Source organism: Galeopterus variegatus, unplaced genomic scaffold (genome assembly GCF_000696425.1).
Source record: "Galeopterus variegatus unplaced genomic scaffold, G_variegatus-3.0.2 Scaffold312, whole genome shotgun sequence".
Lineage (NCBI taxonomy): Eukaryota > Metazoa > Chordata > Mammalia > Dermoptera > Cynocephalidae > Galeopterus > Galeopterus variegatus.
Window position 1 is genome coordinate 197,210 of NW_007726423.1, and position 11,402 is coordinate 208,611.

At 39.1% G+C, this 11,402-nt stretch overlaps 1 protein-coding gene across 1 annotated transcript in view; it reads left to right on the forward strand.

Moving 5' to 3' along the window:
• The window catches only part of LOC103586170 (adenylate kinase isoenzyme 5-like), a 193,056-nt gene that overhangs the window by 7,125 nt on the left and 174,529 nt on the right, over window positions 1-11,402 (forward strand). The window contains exon 3 of the mRNA XM_008567344.1: window positions 1,764-1,956. Within this exon, the coding sequence (XP_008565566.1) occupies window positions 1,764-1,956 (193 nt within the window). The remainder of the gene's footprint in view (window positions 1-1,763; window positions 1,957-11,402) is intronic.

Genomic DNA, 11,402 nt, shown 5'->3' on the forward strand with positions numbered 1-11,402 from the left:
ATATAAATAGATTTTTACTCTTCTCATTCAGTCTACTCGTAGACCCAGATTCTAGTTGATAACAGATTAGAGTCCCAAGTTGAAAAGTTCACTCTTTGTAAATCAGTGAGGTTTCTGTTTCAGTGAGAACAGCCTAGGATACAGAGAGTAGCAAGTGAATGAATTGGAGTTTAGGGCTCCAATTCAAACTGTGTGGATGCAGCTTAGATAGGCTGCTCTGTGGGCTGCAGGTACCCTCAAGCCACCAGAGTGCCTTAGCCAGTTACTGCTGCAGCACACTTAGTGCATTACTGCTTTGGAGAACAAAACAATATTTTAGTGGGCTTGAACAGTTCATACACCTTCCCAACACGGCTAACTTACTTCCCAGGGTATTGTCATACTGTTGGAATCTGGTCAGTGTTAAATACATACCCTGTGCCCTTGTTGCCAGCTGTCTTCTGGTCCTTTCGAATATGTCATTTGTATTTCTGACTCTGAATCTTTGTGTTGTTCCCACCAACTGGAATTTACTTTCTACATTCCATTACCTGTACTTGTCTTTCAAAGTTCAGGTCCTGTCTCTTTCACAAGTCCTTTCTTACCACTTCATTCCAAATGAATCCACCCTTTCATTGAACTCCTGTTGTGTTTACCATGAGAGATATTCCTTTTAGCACTTATCCTGCCTGATATGCATACAGCTATCAGATATGAGCATATAAGATCTAGTTTGTAAGCACTGAGGGGACAGGACTACATCTTATTCTTCTACCAAATCACACTCAGTACACTAAAATGTCTGGCAATAAATGGCAAATTTTTTTGCTATTATATATAAACTTAAATCTTCATATTTATATTTTTAAATTAAGTAGATTGAAGATAATAAATGTTATGAGAGTAAAATTAAATGATGTTGAAAGATATTCTAAATATAGAAATTGTTTGTACCCTTCTACCTGGCTTGTGACAGTACCATAATTTTTGGTTCATTCCACCACCAAGGCATTCCTCTGGCCCACACTAGAGTTCCTGGATGATAGTGAATGCATATCTTTATTTGTGGAATGAATGAAACACATGATGCATAAGCACTGGTTCAATGAGCAGCTGCATATGGTAGTGAAGGATATGTACTAGACAGCTCCATGGAGCACCATTTGCAGATGCCAGGATGTATACAGCCTACCAAGCAATACTAGGCAATATCTGAGAAGTTTTCACTAGAGCAGGGGTGGCATACTACAGCCCCTGGGCCAAGTCCACCTGTTTATATAAATAAAGTTTTATTGAAACACAAGCATACTCATTTGTTTATGTATTGTCTATGACTGCTTTCATGCTATCATGACCCTTGAAGACCAAAATATTGACTATGAGGCCTTTTTTAAAAAAAGTTTGCTGACCACTTAGAGAGTCTTCTTCCATTTGAAAAAAAATCAAACTCATTTAGTCTTTAAATTTCTTCTACTAATTGATTAAATTTTAGCCAAGTCCACCTGTTTATATAAATAAAGTTTTATTGAAACACAAGCATACTCATTTGTTTAAGTATTGTCTATGACTGCTTTCATGCTATCATGACCCTTGAAGACCAAAATATTGACTATGCGGCCTTTTTTAAAAAAAGTTTGCTGACCACTTACAGAGTCTTCTTCCATTTGAAAAAAAATCAAACTCATTTAGTCTTTAAATTTCTTCTACTAATTGATTAAATTTTAAAAAGCGTTTTAATAGGCTTTTTTTTTTTTCCTTTTCAAAGTTATCTTACTCTTTTGCAGTAATGCCTGAAAATTCAAACTTTCCATATCGGCGGTATGATCGGCTCCCTCCAATCCATCAATTCTCCATAGAAAGTGACACGGATCTCTCTGAGACTGCAGAGTTAATTGAGGAGTATGAGGTTTTTGATCCTACTAGACCTCGACCAAAAATCATTCTTGTCATAGGTATGAGAAAGGAAGCAAAATTCGTGTACTACTGCTAACTTTGTTTATATATTTACCTTTCAAAAAAATGTCAATTATGTATCATATTTGCAAATGCTTAGTTGGATAATGACTAGCAATAGAAACAAAAGCTTAAGAGACAGTAGATGGAAGTATTTTTAGAAAAATTTTCAAGAAGACGGAAATTGTTATATAATCTATGCCTATTGCATTTTCATTTTCATTTTCATTACAATGTCTTAGAAATTATCTATAGTGAACTGAAAGTAAGTAATCTTTTCAAGATTTATTGTCCTGTGGTTTTATTTATTTAATCTTTAACATAGATAACTGAGTCCAGTAGAAGTTTTCTAAACATGATGTGGGGTTTTTTTTCCCTTTAATTCAACAAATTGAATTTTTATTCACTGTTAACTTTAGAGGTAAAAATAAATAATAACATATTGGTAAAGATTTATATAAATGAATCCTCCTATGGCAAACTGGTAACTACAATAAAATCTAAGTTTCCATGTTATTAGACAAACAAATCTAATAGAATAGTGTTTTATATACCACATAACATCTGAGTATTATCCAAAATAACAATAATTCATTTTTAAAATTGCCACTGTGAATCTTATGTTGAATAAAAAAATATTAGCTCAGTGCCATTTCACAAGGAATAGATATTGAAAATGTCTATTAAATATTTTTGCAAAATTCATTTTTGACCACTTTTGCAAATTCTACTTTCTCAAAATCTGTAAAAATCATTAAGAGACCTATCAACATGCAACATATGTAGTCATTTTCTCACTTTCCAATTTAACTCAGCTTTCACAGAGACGACCAAAAGCAAAAATCTAGCATGAAATGTTCAAAGCTATTCTAGCCAGTAACTATTAACAGAGGGCCAAATGTACACAGCCCCCGTGCAGAGAAGTAGTGCTCCAGAGGACACAACTATGGTGGCAACTAGGAAAAAAGCACGCGAATAAACACACCAAGCTGTAACAAGGATTTAAGTTCACCAGACTAGAGGAGTGACATTTGTACATTTTAAAGTAAAATGAAAATGAAATTGCAATTCTATTTAGCCCTGAATTGTTTAAGACAATGCTGCAGGAAAAGATTTTAGAAATCAGCTTTTGAAAAGTCAAATATTCTTGTGGCTATGGTAGCCACTATTATGCCATAAATCTCTGTTTTTGAAAATGGAATGCTTTTTTTTGTGCTTAAAAATTTGGAATTTTTACCTAGAATACAAGGAAATACTTTATTAAAAGACAGAACTACAGGTTCTGTAGTAATAATTAGGAATTATTTCATTACTTTTATGGTTTATATGTGGACAGGACACATTCTTTCAATTTTGTTTTTCTTGTTCGTGTTAGTACAGTATCAATTGTGATTATTATCAGGATGAGCAAATGGAGGCTTGATTATTTGTCCATGAAAATGGTGTAATACTGAATTGCTCTTGTATAAAACAGCACCTTTATAAGTTTTTTGAGCATTATGAATTTTATATGAAAATGATTAAAATATTCCAATAAACTAAGATCTTTGCAGAATATATAAATGCTCAAATCTCCCATCCAAGTACTAACCAGGCCTGACCCTGCTTAGCTTCCGAGATCAGACGAGATCGGGCACGTTCAGGGTGGTATGGCCGTAGACAAGAAATGATAAGTGTAAATGATTTTTAGAGGATTGAGACAAGGAGTAAAGCAAAAGGCAAATCTTAGGTTATATGAGAAAATTGGGGCAATTTTATGACTTTTGAGGAATTATAAAATAATTGTACCTGAACCTTACAAATTTTTATTAGTTCAGCCTGAAAAATGTGTGGGGTAGGTGCACATGACCACATGGTGTTACACCTAAATAAACAAAATTTCCCTCCTGGTGCTACAGAATTTTTCAAAATCTGGCCTTCTTGGAACAGATTTTAATCTATCATATATTAACGTAATCATAAAATTCTACTTTGATGGATCCTACTATTTATAAGTATTAGAGATAAACAAATAGAACAATATTAAGCCCCTTTTGGCTTTAGAGAGAAGAAAGTAAAACTAATTTTTTAGGAAGCTTCAGTAATCAATCCCATCCAATAAATTAATTCTACTCTCTGTCCGTTGTGCCGATCATATATTTTTGTCTGCTATTGTCCCCATTAGTTAACACAAAAAAATTTTTTTCCTTGAAGGTGTCAAAACTTTCTCAGTGTGTTTGAATTTTTTCTTAATTCAGTGGAATTTATAACCTAAGTTTGATGGTTTGTGACATCAAGTGTGGAAATATAGTTTCTGAGAAATAACGTTGATACTTTAGGGTTTAAATCAGTTTGAATTTGTCAATAATAACATATAATTATTATTCTTCGGGCCAATCCATGATTTGCCTACACGTTAATAGGCCAAAAGCAGAAATTTAGAACCAAAACTTTTGATTTGTGAGGTAAAGAGTTTAATCTAGTAGAAGTAGTTTATAATGTTAAGACTAATAAAGGCTGACTGGTTAGCTCAGTTGGTTAAAGTGCAGCCTTGTAACACCGAATTCACCAGTTTGGATCCCCTTACCAACCAGCTGCCAATTAAAAAAAAAAAAAGGAAGTGTTTAAGACTAATAAGATAGGATTTAGAGTATCTTAGAGAATGGTTAAAAATGTAAACAGATTTCTTCACTAAGTTTAATAAAGCAATAAAAAGGTGAAAGCTGGGTATTATTAGGTACATTATTTGAGATTGGGGTTAAGAAATGGTTCTCATTGTGTTAGTTGGTCTTAGAACTCTGTTAACCACATCTACCCACTCAGAATTCTTCTTAGCAAAAAAAGAAAAAGCAAAAAAGACCTGTCTTTTCTTTTTACTTATGTTATTTGAAAGAATAAAAAAATTCATTAAATAATTGATATAAAATGACTTAAACACAAAAAACTTGGTATTAGTTTCTGTTGATTTTTATTTTCAATATTGCTTTTCTTTCTTTTTTTTTTTTGTCTTTTGTCTTTTTTCCGTGTCCGGCAACGGATCGCAACCCTCAGTGTCGCCCCCGCACCGGACCGGGGACCGGCAATGGGATCGCAACCCTCGGTGTTGCTCCCGCGCCTCGCTCAGCCAGTGAGCAGGAACCGGTCTGTATGTGGGATCCGAACCCTCGGGCGGGAGCGCCGCCACGCTTCCCAAGCGGTGCACTATCCAGTGCGCCACCGGGCCGGCCCCTTCAATATTGCTTTTCAACATAAATTATAATTATGTTTCAATGTTACTTATTAGACATTGATTCTTAAAAATTTGACAATTTTATATACAATTATTTTATAATTTATGTTTTAAGAAACTAAATAGCAATTACTGATGACAGTATTGGTATGTTGCAAAATGTTGATTATTTCATACTAATGTATTACAAACTCAAAGATATTAGTTCTATGAAATTTTTCTACCTTAAGAACCTATTCCATTCACTCCGCATATTCATCATATAAAACTTTTGAATTAAAAGAAGATAAGGCAAGAACATGCATGAGCCAACGTTAGTACAGTATCAATTGTGATTATTATCAGGATGAGCAAATGGAGGCTTGATTATTTGTCCATGAAAATGGTGTAATACTGAATTGCTCTTGTATAAAACAGCACCTTTATAAGTTTTTTGAGCATTATGAATTTTATATGAAAATGATTAAAATATTCCAATAAACTAAGATCTTTGCAGAATATATAAATGCTCAAATCTCCCATCCAAGTACTAACCAGGCCTGACCCTGCTTAGCTTCCGAGATCAGACAAGATCAGGCATATTCAGGGTTGGTGGCTGTCCATAGGTGCCTCAAGAGCCCACACTGTGGTGGTCTGTACTGCCAATGTCCCCCAAGCACTGTTCTGCTGGCCCCTTAGCACCAAGACAGGCCAAGGGGGCCCTGGGACAGGCCTGTCAAGTGTGGGCCTATGTTAGGCCTACCCGTGGGTCCCTTGGGCAGCCAGGCCAGCCCTTAGTGGTAGGAGGCCCTTACTGGCATGCCTGGCCAGGGCCATCTTTAGTGGCAGGCCAGGGCAGAGGGGGCCCTAGGGGTAGGCCTGGACTGCTGCTAATGGCCCCCCTGGTGTGGCCTGAGCTGCACCTAAGGAAAACCTGGCTTGGCTTCACCTGGCCTGCCACTAAGGGCCCTCCTGACCTGGATGGGTCTGTCACTCTGGGCACCCCCATCTGGTGCCTGTGATAGGATTTGACCAATGAACATGCTCCAAGAAGAGACCAGCTGAGCATGTGGAAGACTTTGTTACCAGCCATCCCTATATAGGGATCTGAACCCGTGGCCTTGGTGTTATCAGCACCGCACTCTCCCAAGTGAGCCACAGGCCGGCCCCCCAGGCCTTTTTCTATACTTCTATACTTGTACACATACATACATACACATACACACGCATGTGTGCACATGCAGATGTAAAAATTCATTTTAAATTTTCATAGCTATTTCCAAACTGTCCTCCAAAGACTTTTCCAAGTTATACTCACGTCATTGCTGAATGAGAGTACCTATTTCTCTAGATTCTTTCCAAGCAGATGTAATTCATATTTAAAATTTTTGCCAAACTCATAAATAAGAAATGGCATTTTGTTTTTTAAATTTACATTTCTTGGGTTACTATTAAGGTTTAATATATTTTCATATACTTATTGAACATTTGTATTTCTTCTGTATGTGAATTGCTTGGTCTCCTTTGCCCATTTTTCTACAGACTTGCTTATGTTTTTTTCATTTATTTGAAGGAGCTTTTAACATATTATGGGTATGACCAGTAATAATCAGACCAGCATTACAGACTGGTCATATTACATTGTAATATGATATTGTAATAATCAGTCAGGATTAGGTCATATAAGGTGTAAGTTTATGTGCCACATATAAGAAGCCTGGAGTTAGGCAGTTCATGGCCAGAAAGTAGCTTCACAAAGTATGTCTTTGAATATTCTAACTATTTTTGAACACTTATTATGTTGGAATGTCTTTCTCCCCTCCTCATGTTTCCACTTCCACCAGAACCTCTGGTGCTTTAAGGGCTTGGTTCTAATTGCTCTGGCCTTGAAGAGGGAAAAACTGGAAAATTTCAATCAATTTTTTGTTACTGTTCTTGCTGCCACATGACATTGCTGCTGAAAACAGGTGCTAGGGAAGCCATTCCATGTGATTCTTGGCTATTGCTGGAATCTTGATAGCCAGGCAGGTATTGCCAACCATACCTGGTCCACCTCAGGTATTTAATGAGCTGCACTTGGTAGGTACAAGGACATGAGGCTATTGATTCTTTCTCTGTTGCCTTTTAACATGCTCTATTGAGTATCTCTCTTTTTCCCTGGATAATATCTCAGGCAGATTCTATGGCTTTTCGGGTCATTTAAAAAACATTAACGGATAATCTCATTTTCAGCTATTAAAGAATCTAGTCCATCCTAAATCAAACTTTCAGTTTTTCATTCAATTTAACTTATCTCTGCTGTCCCAGCTTGGGCCTGGTTCAGACTCAAAGACCTAAAGTGTTATCTCAGAATCCTGAAATTCTTCCTCATATGACTTGCAGTAGGGTGGGGGAAGGGGGATGAAGAAGTGCATAGCCTCTAGCAACCCTCTCTGGGTACCTGAGCAATCTCCATCTTCTCTCACATAGCCTGGTCATGGGTGATGTGCTGAGGGTCACAGTACTGGTTTGGGGGACACCTGCTAGCCAATTCTATAGGACCATCTGCTATCTCTCAGTAGGATGTGCAGCCACTTGCATTTATCATTCTCAACTGCACTTCTGAGGCTGAGAAAATCCAACTTAACATCTTCTTAGGCTGGCATTGTTAGCAGCCTGGTGGTTCTCAGCCACTGTGGGCAGTGCCGCCTTTGCAGATCCTGAAGGGGTTCAGCAGTTGCATAGGCAAAGCTTAAGTGTTTATGTAAAGCAGTGTGTTAGGGTCAGCCCTGATTCCTCCACACCCTATGTGGGCTGAAGCTTCTGTGGTGTCTTTTTTTCTGCTACCACTTCTAACATCAAATATGTGTGGGTTCTCCACACCAACTCTTCAATTCTCAAACACCAACTGATGTCAAGAATGCAGTTCAACTTGGACACTAACTATCCAGAGTTAGCACAGACCGCACAGGTTGAGGGTTCAGTCCTACAAGACTGCCCCCATTTCAGACACTAGCTGCAAGTCCCAGAAACCACCTGTACTTCTGATTGACTGACTGTAAATTTGAGGGTTCTCACAATACCCTTCACAGGTTAGATAATTCACTAAAATGACTCACAGAACTCAGGAAAACACTTTACCTTTATGTACTGGTTTATTATAAAGGATACAACACAGAAACAGCCAAATACAAGAGAGGCTTAGGGAAGATGCGGTGGCTGGGATGCAGAGCTTCCACGCCCTCTCTGGACACCCATCCTCCCAGCACTTTTTTGTGTTCATCAAAGCTCCCTGAACCTCGCCATTCAAGAGTTTTTAAAACCCAGTCTCCACCTTCCTTCCCCTCCCCAGAGGTCAAGGGTCAGAGTTGAAAGTTTGCACCCTCTAATTACATGTTTGGTCTTTCTGGCAACAAGCCCTACCCTGAGGCTATCTAGGTACATTCCCTCTCCCAATCCCCTCCAGATAGTCAGAAGGGGCTTGTCATGAATAACAAAAGACAGTCCTATCGCTCAGGAAATTCCAATGGTTTTAGGAGCTGTGTACCAGGAACTGGGACAAAGCCTAAATATATATTTTTTATACACCACAATTCCTCAAGGTTTTTCTTAAACTCTTTTTTTTTTTTTTTTTTTTAGTGCAAATACAGGCATGTGCACACACACATTCAGACATTTTCCCCAAGACTTCCTCATAGGTCCAGTGTGTAAGTAGAGATGGATTTCTGATGTCAGCCATTTATGGGCGATGGTAAGAACATTGTAACAAAAAGACCTAACACAAGTGGCTTATGGGAAAAAGTGTATTTTTTCTCTTAGAGAACAGCCTCAATGTGAACAGTCCAAATTGCCTGAGCATCTTTTCTCCTTGAGGTCATTTAGGGACCATGGTTCCTTCTGAGTTGTTGTTCTACCATCTCCTGGAACACTCATCATTGTATGGTTGAAGTAGGGTTGCCATCGCATATGGGTTCCAGCTGGAATGTAAGGGTAAGTAAGGAAACATGAAGGCCTGAAGTCCCAGATCTGGAAGCGACGTTTATCACTCCTGCTCCCATGGAATTGTTGAGAATTTAGACATGTCGTAATTGTGAAGAAAACTGGGAAATATAGCCCAGCTGGGCAGCCAGGTGCCTGGCCACCATTCGATTACTGTGGAAGTGTTACCAGACTCAGGTCCAGGTGCCTGCCCCCTTGAAAAGGAAAGAAAAAAAACCTCAGAAGTCAAATGGTTGGTGTTAGAAAAGCAGATGTATTCAGCTGAAGGAGATGGTAGGCCATCCCATCTCAAAGTTTTACATTTACTGAGGGGTTTTTAAATGAAGGCTTGAGGGAATGGAATGTGGGAGGTGAAAAGCAGGAGAGCAGGAGATGTGAGTTAGGACGGATCCATTTCTATGGGTCAGGTACAAGGTCTTTCCAAGGTCTTATCTGGTTTCTGGTCTCATCTTTGCTGTTATCTCAGGACCCTGCAAGATTTTGATTTGCGCCGGTGTACTTGGCTGGTGACCAAGGTCAGCTTCAGTCATTTGGCCTTGATCATTTCTCAAAACTCTACAAGTCTCAAAGAAGGAACTGTTAATTTTGCAAAGTACTAATTAGCTCCTCAGCCTTGTTTTCCTATTTGGCGAGTGAGATAAGAAAGTCAGGGCGGGCCGGCCCGGTGGCGCACTGGAGAATGCACCGCTTGGGAGTGCGGCGGCGCTTCCGCTGAGGGTTCGGATCCCATGTGGAGACCGGTTCCCGCTCACTGGCTGAGTGTGATGCGGGCGCAACACCAAGGGTTGCGATTCCGTTGCCGGTCAGTAAAAAAGACAAAAAGGAAAAAAAAAAAAAGTCAGGGGATGGGAAGCAAGAGTGAGAGAAAAAAACTGTCCTTTTTAAAATCCTCCCCACCTCCGCAGCCCAGGCAGCTTTAGGTCCCAACATGGCTTCAGTTCTGCTCACTCCAACAGAAGGTGTGAGAGAACTAATTAGCAGCTTCTACCAGTTTGCCCCACTGGCCATGCACATGTCTGCCTAGTCCCTTCTTCCCACGTAGAATATACTTGCTCACTCCCCAAGGAAAGCAACCCAGAGTCCCATCATCTAGTTCAAAAGTCGAGGATCTCCGCTTGTACAGTTCTCTCCATCAGGTCCAGATTCGACTCCCATACTCAGCCACCTATAAACTAAACTTCAAGTTGTCTTCCCTCCCTGCCACCAATAAACTAAGGGAGGAGCAAGACCAGGATATGTGAAATAACAGCTCCTGTTCAAAAGAGGAAAGTTTGGGAATATATACAGTAGTCACTGAACCATAGCAAGTAACAAATTCTGATAGGCGGGGATTGCAAAGAGTCCCTGATTTCTGTGGGTAGCCAATGGGCAACTCCTGGTTCTGCTGTCTTCGAGTAACTCTGTCTGTTCTCTTCTGAGACTCTGGCCCTCTGAGAAGTTTCCTCAAAAGTTTGGTAGGCTTCTGCTGTTCTTGCTTCTAGTTAGTGCCCATAATCACACCAAGTTCTTTCCTAGATATAGTTAGTAACCTGCCTTATTTCTTTGTTTTCTCATTTTAAAGACAGGTACCTTAAGGCCGTCTAAGATGGCAGGCTTGGGTAAAAAGGCAACATCCTTACTCTGGGAAGCTCATCCTTTAGGGAGTTTGCCCCTTTTTTTTTTTTTTTTTGGGTGGTGGTGGTGGTGGGTTCACAGGCAACAACAGCCTTATCTCCTGTTTGGAGGTGTAGAAGCAGTTGGCTTTTTCAACCTTGTGAGGTCTTAAATTACTGGATACTTTTTTCCCCTTACATCTGTTTGCAAATGGTCTATTCTTTCTTGAATTTATCTATTTCTTTTAATAAGTTGCTAAATGCAGCAAAAAATCATCAACATTACTAACATTCTAGCTCTTTCTAGCTATTTCTTCTCTAGTCATGGACTCCACTGGAACATGATCTGCCTTCCAAGTTATCACAGTAATAGTTGAACCAAATATTTTGTAATGGCAAAACAAGGGTCGGGTCATCAACTTTCCAGCATGAAACATCTGTACCCTTACTCCCCAAGCAAACCAATGCCACATACAAGCGTACTTCAAAAAGTTTACAGAAACATTTGTACTATCTTTTAATCCTATTTTTCCACAAACTTTTTAAAGTACCCTTGTACTTTAGTTTTTTGATGTATTATCATCCCAGTTATAGGATTATTTATTATCTGTATTATTTAGAGTAAATCCAAGGTGCTATGATAAAAAGACACAATGAGGGCCGGCCCGGTGGCGCACTGCTACAGTGCGCCGCTTGGGAAGCGCAGCGGCGCT